Here is a 21,056-nt window from a genome sequence, read left to right on the forward strand (position 1 = left end):
TGATTCATCACAGCATAACATCAAATGCATGGACATCAAATGAGCATTTGATGTCCATAGTCAAGTCCCCTCCCTTCTCTGTCTTGGTGGCCATATGTGATGTTTTAGCTGCTCTTACTTCTTCACACAGTTGCGCCATGTTTGATTATCTGGAAGATTATTTCAAAAAGATATAGATTAAAAATATTCTGTTTTCTCATTCCAAATTTACATCCCAGCAATAACTTGTGAATAACTGTTAGAACTGCCAGATCACTAAACCACTGCTAACAATAACAGTAATCAAGACTCTGTCTCTTACTGTGAGACCTGAGACCTGGTATATTGAATACATCTTTAAAGCTCTTGATTTACCTTGTGATACACTTGGTTTGTAAGCACCAGTTGTACTCTCTACTGAATTGTAGCTTTTTGTGAAAGTTTGAGCTTGCAGTAGTGCTTTTTTAGTAAGGCACTACTATAACTATTTCTCTGATCTTCTGACCAAATTCTTCTTCTGCCAAAGTTTTGGCATGTAACCCTTTATCATACACCCATGAATAAGGGATCAAATCGACCAGCTTAATTAGGAGAGATGTGCTATGACTATAAGCGATCAGGCTTAAAAACCAGGTGAAATAATCCCAGAGATTTAAAATTCAAAAGGGAGCAGAGGGCTCCTATCTCCAGAATAGAAAATTAGAGAGACATGGGGGGTGGCCTCTTTTCACTTGGGACAGTAAGGCAGGTAGAGTGACACTCTAGCAACCACCTACCAACACCCTAACAACCACCCAGAATATTTCTCAACAGCAGAACAGTTATCAGCACTATTTATCTTAACATATTCACATAAGTTTAATGACCATCCTTACCATCATGCAATTTCCAATGCTGGTCTAGGCTGGTTTATACTGGTTAGTATTGATTTGGTGCTGGTCTAGCTTGTCCATGTTGTTCATTAGCAAAACTGAGCTGAGATGCATGTGGACCAGTATGATTTATCTAGTAATGCTGGTTACCAAAGAAAGCTAGTCAAAAAGCCTTGTTGGAACACCAGCACACCTGCATTCCATGTCATGAAACAGAATTCAAATCTGAACATATGCTGGTGACCAGCTTTGCTGTTTTTTTTTTTTTTTCAGCAGGGTGCCATATTTTCCGCAATATAAATTTTGGTTTTTTCATCATCTGAAAGTTCCTGCGACTTATGGTCCAAAGTGACTTACATACATAATTTATACGTAACTGATGCTGACTGGTCAAGCACACATGCACCAAAACAGAAGAAAACATCAGTCATAGAGACGGTAGAAGCTTTTGTAAATTGCCAATTCAGATTATTTTGTCTTTACTAAGTACTTTATGCCACCAATTTAGTATATTTTGTCCATCATAACATTATTGTTGTAACAAACTCTAGACCGCTGTCAAACACAACTCCTCACATGTCCACAAAATGATGTTTTGTTGTACAAACTTCCAGTCAGTGAACAGGATAATTAATACATTAATTCATGGATGAATGTTAGAATTGCCAGACTGGGCAAAGTTAATGGCTTAACAAATATTGAACGATTAATGAGCCTTCTCGATATTTCGGTAATCCAGTTTATTTTATAATTGTCCATCAGTGCTTTACATACTGTAAGATTATTGCCAACTTGTTTATCTGTGTGGTGGACTATCTTTCATATACTGTCTTCATCAAGTGCCTCTACAGCAGGGGTCAACAACCTTTTTGACATGGAGTGCCATTTTTTATTTCACTGGTCAATAGCTGTGCCGATGGAGATTGGAATGCTAGTGCGGAATTTATATAAATAAAATAGTGTACTCTCTTGCCGTTGCTGGCGTGCCAGTGATTACCTGCTGAAGAGCAGGGGTCGGCAACCTATGCGTGATATAGGTTGCCAACCCCTGCTTTACAGCATTTCAATCAGGTTATGATCTGAGCTCTGACTCTGCCATAGCATAGCCCTGCATTGTCTCTGTTTTAGACATTCTCTTGTAGATTTGTAGTGTTTTAGGTCATCGCTTTGTCCACTTACCAGTCACCTTCAGCATTTTTACAGATGGTTTTTCATTTTCTTCAATAGCTCTCTGGTATAACTCATGGTTTACTCTGTGATGCAAGCATTGCTGCATTTGCAAGTAGATTACGAGATATAAATCTGTGCATTTCATGGTGTGTGTCAGATGTTGCCAGTGCTCTCATTTGATTGTGTGGACAACTAATTGTTGATTAAATTAATTAATTAAGCCAATGAATAGCTACATTCTATTTGGTGACAATAGTGGTGCAGAAATGTTACAGTTGAGATTTAAAATAAATGCAACTTACTTTAATATGAATGTCTTTGCATTATATAAGCGGGGCTGAAGTGTCCAAATACTTTTATGGGCCACTATACTGTACATGCAAAGGGATGTAGAGAGGATTGCGAAGTAAATGCTGCAAGGTTCAACTTCCATTCGTTTTTGCTTGGTAACTCATGAATATTTGAGCATGGACATTTGCATAAAGGCAGTGCCTTGGAAGAAAAAACGATGGCTTTATTTACATAAAAATGTCACTTCTGCTAGTGCCACTGATGCTAATATCATTTAATTGGGAGTATGACATTTACTGAAGACTCTCTCATAGGAAATAATTCAATACTCTTTAATGTTCAGTCTGTGGTTGCAGATATTATTTTTTGCCAGGGATCACTGTGAAATTCATGGATCTTACACTCAAGGAGGTTAAAATGAGGAGGTTTGGTTCTTGAGTGATAAAGCCATCATCCAAAATTTCCACAATGTTGTTCAAGGTACTGCAACAACAAAGGCCGTCTGGGATGTCGGTATTCATGCTGTGACTGAGCACATCCGTGTTTTTTTCATTCCGCTAAGTGAATTCCTGGGGCATCCGTGACAGTTTCACGGGAACTCCGGACTGCAGTTTTCAAACACTCATATGAGTTTGTATACCTGAGCATTTTATTTTGTATTATTTTGACATTTGATACCTGACTCTGGATGGGATAAATGTCACAGAAAGAGTTTAGTTGTTTACACACAGTCATCTTCAAGGATTCTGTCTCCTATGTTTTATACCTAAAGTAATGAATAGTTCTTTTGACAGATATGTTTAAAATTACATTCACTCACATGAGATGAAGACTTCAGTCATAAAAGTAATCTTTACTGGATGAATGGAAAACAATCAACTTTAGGGATGATGAAGATTTCTAGAAATGCTTCTAGCTATGAAAGCTTGATACAAGTGACATTTTCACTGTTGCACTAAATTGTCTTTGTCTATGGCATGTTTTCTTTTTCAGATCAATTTCTGTATAGAATATGCTTCTGGCCTACGCTTCATTTTCTTAACCCTTTCATACTTACCGTCACACACAGTTAATAACTGGACCCCACAGAGTAGTGTCACACATATGTGTTTCTGCAGCAGCCAGTTACGTTACAAGCTGCTAGATTCAAATCAGCTTTCGCACCAACACAGGCTGTGCTGGTTAAGTGTCTGTAATTTATATTCACTTAAACAGTTACTCATACAGTTTTTTCTCGAACACGTAACCAAAGTACCATGATAAAATGTTTACAGCTCTTATATTTGCAGTCAATTTGTCAAATGCAATCTTCCTTTCGTTATTAGTAGCGGTTGTCATTCATCAAACAAACAGCTACTCAAAGAGTCTTTTCAAGCTCATAATGTTTATTTTAATGTTTAAGTAATTCATAATGTGATTGCTTTGTCATGAAATTAATCTGATTAAAATTTTTGAGAATTTATTTGTAGTGGATTACTATTTTGAGTAAGTTACCCACTACTACTACTTTTTAATCTTTGTGAGAAAATAAATCAAATTACTGTAAGTAAAAAATAATATTACATATTTTAAAATATTTATATATCATGCCAGTATTTGTTGTATTAACTTTAATTTAGGATAATAAAATAAATTATATATTCTAAAATAATACATAAATATTTAAGCATATAAATAATATGTGAATAAATTGCTTGATTAAATAATTGCATTAAAGTATTTATATTTCAGTGTAGTAAATGAAATCACTCTTTTACAGTAATGAGAATCTAATGAGAATCATCGTAATGAGATTTACCAAAATAATAATAATAATAATAAGTTAAGTGTCTGGACACATTACGGTAATGATCATTTGTGTGGGGTTAGGGGGATTGGTTCTTAACTGTCATGAAAATATTAAATGTCACTGGGAAACCAACATAAATTGTCTTAAAATAGGCTTTATTTCCATCATTTAAACGTAATTTGTTTTTTTCTCATTTGGGGTGAAACCTGAACCTGATCTATAGGTGTTGTATGTCTTTCTTTTCCTTCATCAGTGAAACAAAGTCAAATGTTGAAATCCATTTTGATTTTTCCTTGTAATTTTGGAGTGAATTGTTTTTACATGCATTTGACAAGTGTTAATTTTGCACCCTGGCTGTAGCCTTATCCCTGTGCACAGAGGAGTCACTACAGTGGCAACGAATAGCTTCCTTTAGTGTGCTACATGTAATATAAATGGGAATGAAATAGACCTAATAATACTCATGATGAAATCTGTGTGGTCTTTTTCATTGTCAGATGGAGAGAGGCAGATGGAAGGAACAGATACCACTCATAAGAGAGACTCGCGCTCTCCAGACAAGTATCGCAAAAGTGAAGATGCCAGCAACAGCCAAGAGGAGGAGAACACAGTGAGTTACTTAAAGTTTGCTAAGGTTCAAGGTTTGATCAAAACATTTGAACAAAATCCAACAAAAAGGGGATTTTGATTTCTTCAGATTGACTAGAGCTACACATTCAGAATTGCAATAAAACTTGTGAATCTCTGAACCACAAAAGGCTGCATTTTAAATAAGTCAATAAAACAGTTCAAGTCACTTGATGAGAATGTAAAGTGAATAAAAAGTGGACTTGAGTGGACCAGTGTGAATGCAAAGAGAACTGGATTCTTTTTCAGCCTGAAAGAGATTTGAGTTCTCTTTAAAAAATTGTGCATTAATGCTAATTTATACTTACTAGATGAAATGGCTTCTTTTATTTTGCCTACAATTAAATAAAATAAAGTTTTTGTTCTGTTAAGTTTTTCATTTAGTGATCATCTCCTGTTTGCGCACATTCCTGAAATTCTTGACCTTGGAAAATTCAGCTAGTTGAAGAATGTTGATGAATAGTTAAAACCAATTGTATGTGGGTGTGGTTTGGATGTGACACTCTTTATTTTCAGTAGAACATGCCAGCTGAGATGATTGTAGCTGGATTACCTAGGTTATTTTTACCATTATCTTAATAAAAAAAAAGACTGTAATGTAATTCAATGGAAAGGAGGAGGCAAGAACCGGCTTGGCAATATAAATTATATTTTAATAATAAACTTAAACAGAAGACAAAACACACACATGACGGACATGTCCGTAAACGATCTCTCTCTCGTCACACCACCGTCTGCCATCGGCCTTTATCCCTCTTGGAGGCTTAATTAGCCTGATAAGGGACCGGGTGTGTATAATCACAACCCGGCCCCGCCCTCCACCCTGCTACATGGGCGTGCTTTAAGCCCGGTCTGCCGGCAGGTCATCCCCATCTACCTCGACGAGGGAGGGGACAAGCGAAGGGAAACAGAAATAATTAAAATGGTGGGGTACTTCCTGTAACAGTGTAGTACCCCCCCAGAAAACACTGTAAAATTTAAATGAGTGGGAAAAGGCCAACGCAGAGCGGCAGTGAGAGAGAGAGAGGAGAGAAAAAAAAAAAACCTACTAGCCGGTTCTCTGATACACCGTCGCATGTTCCTCGATCACTTCTCCACCCTCTCAAGCGGACGACAGCCGCTTGTTCCCGGGCGGACCTGAGTCAGACTCACGAACCCTGGCGGTCAAAATGCCCCTCCGCGTTCTCGACGACTCGTGGGGACACTCCTCCGCCCCTGTCAGCGGCCCTACCGCTGCAAGCGGTCGGGGAGACACTTCCCTCCTCCCCTCACGGACGGCGGTCTTCCTTCGACCCCTCCGCGTTTCTGGGGGATGGCAGGGCTCTCCTCCACCCCTGGCAGCGGCTCCATCGCTCCAGGCGGTCGGGGAGTCCAGTCCCCACTCGTCTCGCAGACGGCGGCCATTCACCACGATCGGGCGGTCGGCCTACTCCCTCCCCCGGTGGATGGCAGCGGCGCTCCCCTGGGTGGACGGCAGTGTCAAGGACTCCGCGACGGGCATCCCTCCTCCTTCCCGGGTTTCAGCACCAGTGTAAAGCAGTTCGATGGAAAGGAGGAGGCCAGAACCGGCTTGGCAATATAAATAATAGTTTTAATGATAAACTTAAAAAGACACAAACACACATGACGGACATGTCCGTAAATGATCTCTCTCTCGTCGCACCACCGTCTGCCATCGGCCTTTATCCCTCTCTGAGGCTTAATTAGCCTGATAAGGGACCAGGTGTGTATAATCACAACCTGGCCCCACCCTCCGCCCTGCCACAAACACATAAATAAAAAGCGCTCTTTTTATAATATGTTAAAATGCTAAAATTGTTAAACGCAACAATCCACAGAGAGAAAGACCTGCTATATTGGCATTACTTCTGTGGCATTACCCTCAACAATCACACTTTAAAACAAACAATGCAGGCTTTGTTCGCCTGGGGTGCATTAGATTTGTTCAGTAGAAGATTTTTGGCTTTTTTCATTGTATAAAAGAGTCAAAAGGCATTGTGTAGTAGCTTGTAATTTCTGCACACTCTTTTGAACATGCAGGCTGCTGTTTCAATGTCATTTTAGATGTTTTTGTTCTATTAGCTTTGATATCCAAGCAGCACCATTACAAGATAAAAAGTTGAGTTGATTCCACTTTCTGAAGACATCTGAGGTCACTTCAGCCCTTGGAAAATGAGGACAGACAGTCGGGAATAAAATTCGGCTCACATCAGTTTAAATGATTGATTACCTCTCTACTCATCCAAAAAGTTTCTCAAAAAAGCCTTCTCTGCATTTCCGTCCTCCCACAAAGCAGAGAGGCTCGGCTTTTTGTACCTCTCATTTGAAGCACAGCACACACCATACCATCAGGATCAGGATTGTGGCTTTTCGTCCATGTCTGTAAGATTTGAGGCCATTTACAGTAGGTGGCAAAGTTACCCTCAGATTCTGGCAGGTCTGAAGGTGTAGTGTGGTGGAGAGGTATCCTCCACAATTTAACTGTAATGTGTCTTCAGGTGTTTATTACTTTTGTCCATAGCGAAAACGGTCAGGTGTGGTTTTCTAGGCTGTGACGTAAATTAAAGACTCTTGGCTAAAGCCTTTTTTTCAACATTCACATTAAAATGTCCTGCCCCAACTTAATGTATTAATAGGAAAAACTTCAACATAGAAAATAAAATTGTGCCCATCAAGCTAGTTCATGGAGTTTTTAATTCAATGGTTTTAAAGCTGTTAGGGATGAATTCATCAAGTGATAATGGAATAGAGATCACAGAAGATGATGTGGACAAACAGAGAAGCATGACAGATGCTGTGCTGGAGGAGTGATTTATGAATGTGGAGATAAATCTATCATTGCCTGTGCACTGCATACATTACTGCTGTTTAGTTCTGCCTCAGAATCTCAATGTCACACACAAGATCTGGACGAACTGAAACGTTTGTCCATAGACAACATTTTCTTTGTCATTAAAATAATATTCTAGGCTCAATACAAGTTAAGATTAATCAACAACATTTGTGGCATGATGTTGATAACCACAAAAAATAATTTTGATTGGTCCTTTCTTAAAAAATTAAGTTAAATTAAATAAAAACAAATCTGGGTTACTGTGAGGCACTTACAGTGGAAGTGAATGGGGTCAATTCGTAATCTTTAATATATGCACTGTTTAAAAAAATACAGCCACAAGACAAACAATATGCATGTTAACAGGATTTTGGTGTGATAAAATTGCTTACTAACCTTTTCTGTGTAAAGTTAAATACAATTTTAAAGTTTCTTTATCATGACGACGTTGTGCTGTAAACTCTAAAACCTTGAAAAGACCCTAAACTTTCTCTTTCTGGTTTGACAAACCAGTTCTTTGTTCTCATGTGTGTGAAACACAAATAAAGTCCAGCAAAATTCTTCAAGCCATACGATTGTGTGCTGACAGACTGTTAAAAAGTCTGTGACATCTAAAGTGACAGATGAGTGTAAAGTATCTGAGACATGTGGCCTCTATTCCAAACCACACTTGAATAAGAACTAGGTTTGAATTTCCTGAAAGAAATTCAAGTGCTTGCAAGGCAGCAAAATAACTGTGCTAAAATTTTAACTCAGATTAGATTTTAGTGTTTGCTTCTGTGTACATAAAAAAACCAAAGCCGCTTTGCTAAAGTCATGACAATCAGCACACATCTTGTTTTCTTTTGGCTGTACAACACATTTCACACAACCTTGTCTTTGCCAAATAAAGGCAGCCATAGATAGAAGGAAGACCAATCAAAACTCAGTATGCAAAAAAGGCCAATCGCAATTAAATGCTAATATTACAGTCACTGTCAGTTACGTTTCATATACTGAACATTCTATCAATATAATTCAATGGGAAAGTTTAAGTTTGAATGGTGTCTATATGTTCAGTGATTTGCGCAGAATTCATTGCAAATATTTGAGGAGAAAAAAAATAGAATGTTTGAGGAATTTCAATACAGCGTTGCCTAACAGGCTCTTTAATTAGAGAGAAACTTCACTCTTTATAGAAATCTAAGGAGTGGTTCACTGGCTTGTCTGATGTTAATTAACAACATGCAAGCATTGACATACATGTGTCCCCATTTGGTCACATTTTAACAAATGCCACCTACATTCTGTTTCCTTTCCAAAGTCCTCTTTCGTAGTGCTCTGACTAACTCACAAATTTGTTATTACAAACCATTAAAAGGATAGTTCACCCCAAAATTTTGATTATGTCATTTACTCAACCTTGGTACATTTCGTGTACCATACTAAAGGTCATGGTACATGTTTCACTTTCCTCTTACTAAAGGATGGGTGTCCGAGTGTTGATGTGAAAGCATGGGGGAGACGGTGGGGGAGTTGGGTGGGATGTTGCTGTCTGTATCATCCATTATAATGACCCCGAGGACCTCTTTCAGGTGATACCTGGTACATGAGCTCAGTGTTTCAGTCTGTGACATTAGGGCAATTGGTGGAAGCAGCGCCTCAGAGAGGTTCTGAAAAGCTTCTTACTTTCCCAGGCAACACAGCCAGCAGAGCAAAAAAAGAAAAACTCTTTACCATCTCAAGAGGTTCGCTGTCTCCAAGTACATCGACAGTAATTCAACTCAGTCTGCGGCAACTCTCTTAAAATAATTGGCTGCAAATCTATGCAACTGTTAATGGCTCATGATGTCATTCCTGGGACCTTCTAGGAGTAATAGACCCACTTATAAGATAACCGCCATTGATTGTTTAAACATCTACCATAGCCAGACTTTGTGGCAAAGGATGGTCACTGGGTTCACAAGCCGCTCCTACAGGATTAATGGCTGCACAGGTTATGCAGATGCAGGGAGGAAAGAGCAAGGATTTCTGAGATAAAGAGAGAGAAAGAAGGCATGAAGTGACAAATTCAGAGTCACCCTCAAGATTATTCGAGGAAAGGTATAGGCGTTTAGGGTGGAAGAATAATTGGCTCAGGGCAGAGATTAGAGGGAGAAACTTTCTCCAAGGAGTTTGTTTGGTGGAACACTTGGCAGAACTTGTAATTTAACATGTCGACATCTAAAGTGTAAGGCAGGGATTATACCCCTTGATAAATTCGAAAGACCTTGATTAGGGCACAGCAGTAATGGACTAAACCTCCAGGTTATGGGTTACCCTTTCTTGGGACTTAACCTAAAACTTTCGGCTTGGCTGCAAAGATCCTTAACAGTTAGACATACTAGGAAGCGATAGATTTAGGGCAGGTCAAGATGACAGAAATTGACTGGAACTGCTAACATCATTATGCAACCTCCGAAGTGTGCTCTAGAGGAAAAATGAGTTTACCTTTCAATTCATGCAAAAATGTCTGACGGGGGATGGCATTTGTCAGTATTTTAGAGTTGATTTCAGGATACACCAACTTTGAGAAGTAACATGTTGATTTTCTTTGTGATCATGTCCTAAATACAAATGGTGTTAATAGGTTAGCCTGTTCACAACTTTCATTACAGTTAAACAATTAGTCTGAGTACTACGTCTTATGCACATTTCTCAGATGCATTCTTATGAAAGGAAACTTACAGGGACAGTCAATGGCTCAGGGTTTGGTTGGCTAGCATGGGCCAGTAAGCCACTGCTGGTAGATGATTGCTTGATGTGGAAGTTGGTTTTCAGGGCTCACCGGATTTTAATTATGTTGGTGTCATTACATCCAGCTTTGTAGAATGAAGATTCTGGACCTTAATCTGAAATTGCCTTTATTGCCATAAAAATCAAGATCTTTGGCCTTGCCGATGCTTTACTGGCAGCAGTGCCGGCCTGTCAAGCCATTTGTCAACCTGGCAGTGACTGATATTTCCAACTCCTGGCCGGCCAATAAAAAAACGTATGCTTTTAGGTTGCCTTTTGCTGTAACACAAAGACTTCCTCAAGCACATGGCTGTAAAAAGTTGTCAGTCAATCATCGTCAGTGACTGGTGAAGCCGGGCAGACACTCAATATATTTGTAGCCAATATAGATGGTGTGTTAAATCAATATCTAAGTCAGACTGCTGGGAGGTCAATAAAGCGCATACAGGGCCAAAATACACCTCTTAATGAGCTTTACATACAGATAGATCAGAATAATTGACTAAATTGTATTTTTAATAGCTGTTCTGTGGGAATGTGGACAATTATGTCATAGCACGTCAATAAGGTTTGTTTAAATGTAATTGTTTAAATTGTGAGATTACACCGGCACATAGAAAACATACATTCTATACCACAACTTTCAACAGACACACACACACACACACACACACACACACACACACACACACACACACACACACACACACACACACACACACACACACACAGACTTTTACTCCTTTCTGATGTTTAGTCCTCACCCTCATAATTCTAATTTATTTTCACCTGTGTTAACATATTTTAGCCTACCATAACTAGCTGACAAGTTGCAAAGGACAATTCTGGGTTGACTTTATGCCATACGAGGTGAATTGTAAATGTCTTACCAGAACATATTTATAGATGTTTGATTATTATAGCTTATTATTATTATTATTGTTATTGATATGTTTTTGTTTTTTATAATTTCATTACAATTAAGCCCATTTGTACCCCAAATCATCATGACAGCAAAGTAAAAAAAATCTCACTTATTATAAAAACATATTTCTGTAATACAGTAATGAAAATTATACTGTCCGGAAACAAAGCCTTTTTTTTTCCCCCTTCAAATAAATAAAATGTAATCAGTACAACTTTATAATTACTATTTTACTTTATAAATGGGATCCAAGATCACCTTCAATTACATATATTAGCAGATTGCTTATGGAACTTTTTACATTGTACAGTTTATATAAACCAGAGTGGAGCAACATTTTCAAAATCAATGACCAAATTTCAGCCATGCAACTCTGTGATACAAGCCCATAGGTTCTTGGTATATTGGCATATGTTTGCCAACTGGCTCACTCACATGTGACATGTTAATCTAATCTGCTCACATGGTGTAAGCTGATTGGTCCTTTGATGTGTAATTGGGTTGCCAATAAATTTTCATCTCTTTTTGTCTAACATTTAAATTGCTCAGCTTTGCAGATAATTTGGTTTCACTGCAGCGTGCTAAGAGAGTTTTTTTCTTTGAAACCCACATCCACCCCAGATACAAAGGTCTAAACCTGCTAAATGGCTGTCATGTTCTCTGTTGTCTTTTGTTTTTGTGCTTTTATTTTGAAGTTTAGTTTAGTTCCGGTTTCCTGTTTGGTATTTGTAGTCCTTTGTAGTTTCATTTTATGATTGGTTTTCCCCTGATTAGTTCTCATTCCCTGATTATTTCACCCAGGTGTTCCTTATTCCCTTGTTTGTTCCTTTCTGTATTTAAGTCCTTGGTTTCCCTGTCTCCTGTGTTAGTTCTTGCATGTTTTTGATGCTCTGTGCCAGGTCTCCCTTGTTTTGCTTGTTTCTGAGTTTTTCTTTATGTTTTTGAATAAACTGCTGCGCCTAGATCCTCATTCTCCGCCTGCTTCGTCACAGAAGAACTAACCTTTAGATGGATCTAGCAGCAATCTTCCTCCAGTTGAGCCGGGCGAACCTCCCTTTGATCGAATACACACGTATGTTTTGCACCATTGCCAGATGCACTGGTTATGCAGACAGACACCTAAAGTCCATCTACCAGATCGGCCTCCTTGCCCATGGATGGGAGGAGTTGCCAGAGAGTGGTGAGTACACTTGGATCGAGTATGTGGATATGATTTTGGAGAGGTTTGCCCCTGAGCCAACGCCCACGCCTGTCACGGCCAACAAGCTGAAAGCCTCGTCCGTCCCAGAGCCAGCGTTTCCAGTCTCAACCATCCCAGAGCCAGCGTTGTCAGCTCCGTCCGCCGGGAGGAGGAAGAGAAGAGGAAAGGCTTCTGATCCCCAGCCCACGCCTGCCACGGTCAGCGAGCCAGAGCCCACGCCTGCCACGGTCAGCGAGCCATGGGCAACGAACCAGATCCCATGCCTGCCACGGTCAGCGAGCCAGCGCCTGTAGCCTCGACCGTCCCAGAGCCAGCGCCTGTAGCCTCGACCGTCCCAGAGCTCCTCCTCCCGAGCCTTCCAGGGCTCCGCCTCCCAAGTCTCTCGTCTTCCAGGGCTCCTCCTCCCGAGCCTCCCAGGGCTCCTCTCGAGCCTCCCGAGCCTCCCAGGGCTCCTCTCGAGCCTCCCGATCCTTCCTTGGCTCCGCCTCTCGAGCCTTCCTTGGCTCCGCCTCTCGAGCCTTCCAGGGCTCCGCCCTCCCGAGCCTTCCAGGGCTCCTCCTCCCGAGCCTTCCAGGGCTCCGCCTCTCATGTCTCTCGAGTCTTCCAGGGCTTCTCCTCCCGAGCCTTCCAGGGCTCCGCCTCCCAAGTCTCTCGAGTCTTCCAGGGCTCCTCCTCCCGAGCCTTCCACAGCTCCGCCTCCCAAGTCTCGCGAGTCTTCCAGGGCTCCTCCTCCCGAGCCTTCCAGGGCTCCGCCTCTCATGTCTCCCGAGCCTCCCAGGGCTCCGCCTCCCGAACCTCCCAGGGCTCCGCCTCCCGAACCTCCCAGGGCTCCGCCTCTTGAGCCTCCCAGGGCTCCGCCTCTCGAGCCTCCCGAACCTCCCAGGGCTCCGCCTCCCAGGGCTCCGCCTCTAGAGCCTCCCAGGGCTCCACCCCTCGAGCCTCCCAGGGCTCTGCCCCTCGAGCCTCCCATGGCTTCAATTCCTGAGCCTTCCACGGCTCCACCTCCTACGGCTCCACCTCCAGAGCTTTCCAGGGCTCCGCCTCTAGAGCCTCCTATGGCGCCACCTCCCTCAGCTCCGCCTCCCGAGCCTTCCACGGCCCCGCCTCTAGAGCCTCCTATGGCGACACCTCCCTCAGCTCCGCCTCCCGAGCCTTCCCGGGCTCCGCCTCTAGAGCCTCCTACGGCGCCACCTCATTCAGCTCCGCCTCCTGAGCCTCCCACGGCTCCGCCTCCTGAGCCTCCCTCAGCTCCACCTCCTGAGTCTCCCACGCCTCCGCCTCCCTTGGATCTGCCTCCAGAGCCTTCTAGGTCACTGCCTCTAGAGCCTCCTACGGCGCCACCTCCCTCAGCTCCGCCTCCCGAGCCTCCCACGGCTCCGCCTCCTGAGCCCCCCACGGCTCCGCCTCCTGAGCCCCACACGGCTCCGCCTCCAGGGCCTTCCATGGTTCCGCCTCCCAGGCCTCCTGAATCTGCCCCTGTCCGGTGGCCTCCTCCCAGGCCCCCTGACCCTGTTCCTGACCTGTGGCCTCCTCCCAGGCCCCCTGCCCCAGTCCCCGTCCTGTGTCCTCCTCCCAGGCCCCCTGACCTGTGGCCTCCTCCTAGGCCTCCTGACCCGGCCCCTGTCCTGTGTCCACCTCCCAGGCCCCCTGACCCAGTCCCTGTCTTGTGGCCTCCTCCCAGGCCTCCTGACCCAGTCCCTGTCCTGTGGCCTCCTCCCAGGCCCCCTGACCCAGTTCCCGACCTGTGGCCTCCTCCCAGGCCCCCTGACCCAGTCCCTGTCCTGTCAAGTCAAGTCAAGTGGTTTTTATTGTCGTTTCAACCATATACAGTTAGTACAGTACACAGCAAAACGAGACAACGTTCCTCCAGGACCATGGTGCTACATAAAAACAACAAAGGACCAACATAGGACCACATGAGACTACACAGCGAAATAAAATACCTATATAAACTACCTATATATACCTATATAAAGTGCACGTGCAAACATGTGCAAAAAGTACAGGACAGTACAACAAATTACTGACAATGAACAGGACAATAGACAGTGCAGCGCCGACCAGTACTCAGTAGTGCAAAAGATGACAGTTTCTAAAAATGTAAACATAACATACTATGAGATAGTGTTCTATGCACATAGCAGTTATTGAGGTAGCAGACAGTTATAAAGTGACAGTAATTAAAGTGCAACTCAGGACACGTGTGTGTCAAACCAGTCTCTGAGTATTGAGGAGTCTGATGGCTTGGGGAAGAAGCTGTTACACAGTCTGGCCGTGAGGGCCCGAATGCTTCGGTACCTCTTGCCAGGCGGGAGGAGGAGTAAAGAGTTTGTGTGAGGGGTGTGTGGGGTAGATCCACAATGCTGGTTGCTTCTTGGGATACAGTGTTTTTGTAAATGTCTTTGATGGAGGGAAGAGACCCCAATGATCTTCTCAGCTGTCCTCACTATCCTCTGCAGGGCTTTGCGGTCGAAGCGGTGCAAGTCCCAAACCAGGCAGTGATGCAGCTGCTCAGGATGCTCTCAATAGTCCCTCTATAGAATGTAGTGAGGATGGGGGTTGGGAGATGTGCTTTCCTCAGCCTTGAAGAAAGTAGAGACGCTGCTGGGCTTTCTTGGTGATAGAGCTGGTGTTGAGGGACCAGGTGAGGTTCTCCGCCAGGTGAACACCAAGGAATTTGGTGCTCTTGGCGATCTCCACAGAGGAGCCGTCGATGTTCAGCGAGTGTGTTCACCTTGTGCTCTCCTAAAGTCAACAACCATCTCTTTTGTTTTGTCGAGCATTCAGGGACAGGTTGTTGGCTCTACACCAGTTCGATCAGCAGCTGCACATCCTCTCTGTATGCTGACTCGTTGTTCTTGCTGATGAGACCCACCGCGGTGGTGTCATCGGCGAACTTGATGATGTGATTCGAGCTGTGCATTGCTGCACAGTCGTGAGTCAACAGAGTGAACAGCAGTGGACTGAGCACACAGCCCTGGGGGCCCCAGTGCTCAGTGTGGTGGTGGTGGAGATGCTGTTCCGATCCGGACTGACTGAGGTCTCCCAGTCAGGAAGTCCAGGATCCAGTTGCAGAGGGAGGTGTCCAGGCCCAGCAGGTTCAGCTTTCCAATCAGGTGCTGGGGAATGATTGTGTTGAATGCTGAGCTGAAATCTATGAACAGCATTCGAGCGTATGAGTCCTTATTGTCTAGGTGGGTGAGGGCCAGATGGAGGGTTGTGGTGATGGCATCGATCCGTTGAGCGGTTTGAGCGATCACGCAAACTGCAGTGGGTCTAGTGAGGGGGCAGCTGGGTCTTAATCTGCCTCATGGCGAGCCTCTCGAAGCACTTCATGATGATGGGTGTAAGTCGTGACGGGGCCGGTAGTCGTTGAGGCAGGACACTGAAGACTTCTTTGGCATGGGGATGATGGTGGTGGCCTTGAAGCGCGTTGGAACAGCGGCTGCTCAGAGAGATGTTGAAGATGTCGGTAAGAACATCTGCTAGCTGGTCTGCACATCCTCTGAGCACTCTGCCAGGAATGTTGTCTGGTCCAGCAGCCTTCCGTGGGTTGACTCTACGTAGAGTTTTCCTCACATCTGCCGTGGTAAGACAGAGCACCTGGTGCGTTGGGAGGAGGGGTGGACTTCCTCGCCATCACGTCGTTCTGCACTTCAAACCCGGCGTAGAAGTCGTTCAGCGCATCTGGAAGGGAGGCATCTTTGTCACAGGCAACTGATGTTGTCCTGTAGTTGGTGATGGCCTGGATGCCCTGCCACATGCGCGCGTGTCACTGCTGTCCTGGAAGTGACTGTGGATTCTCTGGGCGTGTCGCGCTTTGCCTCTCTGATTGCCCGTGACAGTTTGGCCCTAGCTGTTCTTAGGGCTGCCTTATCGCCTGCTCTGAAGGTGGAGTCTCGGGACCTCAGCAGCGTCGCACCTCCGCAGTCATCCACGGCTTCTGGTTGGGCGTGTGGTGATGGTCTTGGAGAAAGTGACATCATCAATGCACTTGCTGATGTAGCTGGTCACTGATGCTGTGTATTCCTCCAAGTTGGTAGAATCAGCCATATGTTGCAGCCTCCTGAACATGTGCCAGTCAGTACACTCAAAACAGTCCTGAAGAGCAGAGATGGCTCCTGCTGGCCAGGTTTTCACCTGCTTCTGAAGCGGTTTTGTGCGTCTGACTGGCGGTCTGTATGCTGGAATTAACATAACAGAGATGTGGTCTGAGTAGCGAGGTGGGGGCGGGGCTCCGCCCGTGCAGCGCCTGGGATGTTTGTGTAAACAAGATCAAGCGCGTTAGCCCCTCTGGTTGCAAAGTCCACATACTGATGGAATTTAGGGAGCACTGTCTTGAGATTTGCATGGTTGAAATCTCCGGCGACAATAAACAGTCCGTCGGGGTGGCGTTCTGCAGTTAAGCTCATAGCCCCATACAGTTCACAGAGCGCTTCCTTAGCGTTAGCGCTGGGGAATGTAAACTCGGTTATGCAAACAGTGGTGAATTCCCGTGGTAGATAAAAGGTCTGCATCTAACAGTCACAAGCTCCAACAGCGATGAACAGTAACTAGAGACTAGCATAGAGTTCTTGCACCATTCCGTGTTGATGTAAACACACAAGCCACCACCGCTGAGTCTTACCGCGAGAGCTGTATTTCTGTCGAGCGCGAAGCGAAGCGAGCCCGTCTAGCTGAATGGCGGCATCCGGAACTCTGTCGCTGAGCCACGTCTCCGTGAAAACAAAGGCGCAGCAGTCTCTAAACTCATGCTGCGTAGCCTGCTGGAGTCGGATATAGTCCAGTTTATTGTCAGGGAGCAAACATTTGAGAGCAGGATAGGCGGGAGAGCCGGCCGGCTAGGGTTTGTTTTAGCCTAGCATGGACCCCGCCCTCTTTCAGCTTCCGCTTTCTGCACACTGCTTACGGCGTCCTCTCCCGGCCACGGCATCAGGCGACGCCGAGGGCTGGAGGCCTGGTCTCCGCAGCAAGCCGAGTATGCGTAGCGCCTCCTGCAGGTCATCATGCAGCTTGGTTTTGCATGAGTCTTATATTTCAGTAGTGTCTGGCGATGGTAGACCACGAACACCGGTTGCTTCGATGTCCATGTGTTGCAAAAGTCGGGCTTTTTTAACAAAAATAGCACCATTGTGGATCCGGAGTGGCCGCTGCGTGCTACCGCGCCGCCTCCCAGGCCCGTGTGCCCCCTTGGACTGCCTGTCTGCCCCTTGTGCCCCCTTGGACTGCCTGTTTGCCCCCTGTGCCCCCTTGGACTGCCTGTTGGCCCCCTTGGTCAATTTGTTTTTTGTTTTTCTTGTTTTATTTTTACTTTTTGGAGCATCTGGAATCCGCTCCTTAAAGCGGGGGCTCTGTCATGTTCTCTGTTGTCTTTTGTTTTTGTGCTTTTATTTTGAAGTTTAGTTTAGTTCCTGTTTCCTGTTTGGTATTTGTAGTCCTTTGTAGTTTCATTTTATGATTGGTTTTCCCCTGATTAGTTCTCATTCCCTGATTATTTCACCCAGGTGTTCCATATTCCCTTGTTTGTTCCTTTCTGTATTTAAGTCCTTGGTTTCCCTGTCTCCTGTGTTAGTTCTTGCATGTTTTTGATGCTCTGTGCCAGGTCTCCCTTGTTTTGCTTGTTTCTGAGATTTTCTTTATGTTTTTGAATAAACTGCTGCGCCTAGATCCTCATTCTCCGCCTGCTTCGTCACAATGGTGATTGATTGTAATGTCTATTTGTGCAGCAGCATGAGGACCTTTTACTGGCATAAAACATTTCACAGGTCAAACTGAATGACTGAAATAGATTGTCTTGAATATGTTGACAGAGGGGACTGTTTTCTTGAAATACTGGGGAAGTGCTGGAATATTTTGCCCTACCCTGGTTCACACACACCAGTGCTGTAGTGACAGATCAATTATAGTGCTCAATGCAGTCTTGTTGTATGAAAAACACACATGCCAGGTCATCAAAACATTTTTTGGGGGACTTTCCTTTGCACTTTACTTGTAAATCCAGGAGCCATTGATTAATTCTAAAGAAATGAAGAATGGAGTGCCCAGGGCAGCTTCGAAAGTTAAAAGTGAATTGAAAATTTTATAGTAAACCTATGACTCTCTCTTTCATTCTGCCACTCTAAAAATATTTCTGCTTCTCAGTCCCCTTGATCCCTTTATCCTAACCATTATACTGAAGTCTCCAATTTGCCAGAAAGATTGAGGAATTGGTCAAAGCCTCTGGCCCTGATTGGTCCCTGACTCAAGATTATTTCAAAGGTCACTGGAGGCACAGATAGGCTCTTCATGATTCAGACTTCAGTTTTACTCTGTCCTACATAAACCCTGCTAACAGGCTAGCCCAGCGCAGGACATGAAATTACCATCGAGGTCTATGATACTTGGAGAAAGCTTGGAGATGAACTTTAATGGTAGTTGCTCAACTGGTGGAGAATTGCAGGGAAGTACGCATTTTTAAAAGTGAAATCATTGCTCATAGGCACTCAGTTCTGGGAAAAGCAACCTGAGCCGTAATTGCCATGTGACTATCACACTGGATCCACAGGTAAACGCCGTCATGACTATGCTGATTAGCTGATGGCACCATAAGAACATAGACTACCCTCAGCTTTGACGTCGAAAGCACCAGACATGGTGAAATAGTGCATTTCGTGCAAGAGCCCTCCAAAAAAATCTACCAGCAGTAGCTAACTTGCCATGTGTATTTTGTCGATTCATGTTTTTCATGTCTTTTATTTTGAAAAGTTTAGTTCCTGTTTCATGTCATGTGTTCCTGGTCATGTGATTTACTGTTTTCCCTCCATGTTCTTGTGTCTTGTCTTCATTGGTTCATTGTTTTATTATCTTGTTTAGAGTTCTGTTTGTTCATTGGTTTATTTTCTCCCATGTCCAGGTTTGTAAGAACCTCATGTTTTCCATTTTTGGTTGTTAGTTATTGTGTGTTTTGTAACGTGTTCATGTCAAGCCATGTTTATGCTAAGTTTTAAGTCAAGTCAAGTTCATGTTAGGATTTTTTGATTTTCACATTTATTAATACATGTACAATTGTGAGCATTCCATCGGCATCATATTTGTCTTTGCCAGCTGCCCGAAACATCGTTACATAACTAGACCAGGGTAACCAATCAATCCCTGAACCATTGGACATGATAGTTCTGTCAGTATATTTAATGTTTTCTGGGGGATTGTGTGGAGCCCTGGAGTCAGACTATGCTTTGAATGAAAAGCTCCTTGGCTTTCAGGCACCCTTGAGAACACTGTTCCTGCTATAATTCATGGCCAGAATAAGGATAGGATGGAAAGGCTGAAACCAGTTTACCTAAGGGGTCTGGGGAGTGTATCCTCATGGGGTTTTCTTTGTGCCAGAGCACAAGGTCAATGATTAAGACTGAAACTCTGGTGATGGCTTTCTCAGAGAAGACTGAAGACTTTTTAATAGCTTGTTTTAGCTAATGCCCCATAACTCAAACAGTCAGGATGCTTAAACTTTAAACTCCAAGTACTGTATGGGTTGTAGTTGTATGTTATTTAAAAATGTACCATGATAACCAGAGTTCTCCATAAATATTCTTGTTACTACTAGTCATTTTATCTACCTGAATAGTTCATGTGCACATTTGTTTAAACTATGTACATACCCGTAGATGGACAAATTGCTGTCTGATGAATCAGGCTGTAGATTACCGCCAAAATGATGTCGGAATTTATTGCAAAATTGTTGTTACTGACTTTCTATTGGTGTAAAGTGTTTCGATGTTGGAAGAAACATTGCTGTCACTTCTGAGTACTCAAGAACCATTTGCCTAGATTTTTTTGTTAATTTTTGTTGTAAACATTTGTTATTTCTTTTCTTTTGTGTCAGTGGTGGCCGGGTGATAACAAAATACCACAGTTTTATTGTAGTAACAATGAGTGATCAATCAAAAGGATTTATCAGTGGCCGATACCAGTGCATAATCTAGATAACAGAGTGGCCAATGGCTGATATTATGCGAATATTTATAAAAAATGCAATACAATATAATTTATATAATTCAATATAATGATGGCAAATGATATACGTAAATAAATTGCTGATATTAAATTAACACTTATTTAACACAATATACTCAAATATACTCTGTGGCTTTTAAAATAAATAAACTAGTAAAAAGACTGAAACTAATAATAAAAGTTATATTGTTATTATTATTATTATTATTATTATTATATCACAAAAATAAGTAAATTACCAATAATGTTGCATATTGTGCCCCACTTAAATTTTCACTGGACATTAAGGCATTGATTTTGAGTTGGTATGAAGATGTAAATGTACTTACACTAATAACAGAAAGGTTATCTATAACATATTAATAACTAAAAAGTTAGTACCCTTTATATATAGGGCTAAATCAGGGGCGTAGCAGTCATTTTAAAATGGGTGGGGACAGCTGTCAGTAGGTGACTCGCACAGACAAAACACTTACAGTGCAGTATATATATATTACAGTATATATTAATGTACAAGTATGATGTAAGTATTATATTAATATATAAGTATTATATACTTGTAGTATTTGTAGTATTTTAAAGATTCTAGTATTGCAAATTAAGTGCAAAATTTAGCAAAATTA

At 43.1% G+C, this 21,056-nt stretch overlaps 1 protein-coding gene across 1 annotated transcript in view; it reads left to right on the plus strand.

Moving 5' to 3' along the window:
- The window catches only part of LOC127640162 (N-acetyl-beta-glucosaminyl-glycoprotein 4-beta-N-acetylgalactosaminyltransferase 1-like), a 251,321-nt gene that overhangs the window by 66,015 nt on the left and 164,250 nt on the right, over nt 1–21,056 (plus strand). Inside the window, exon 2 of the mRNA XM_052122584.1 lies at nt 4,599–4,711. Coding sequence (XP_051978544.1) covers nt 4,599–4,711 — 113 coding nt within the window. The remainder of the gene's footprint in view (nt 1–4,598; nt 4,712–21,056) is intronic.

Source organism: Xyrauchen texanus, chromosome 49 (assembly GCF_025860055.1).
Source record: "Xyrauchen texanus isolate HMW12.3.18 chromosome 49, RBS_HiC_50CHRs, whole genome shotgun sequence".
Taxonomy (NCBI): Eukaryota; Metazoa; Chordata; class Actinopteri; order Cypriniformes; family Catostomidae; genus Xyrauchen; species Xyrauchen texanus.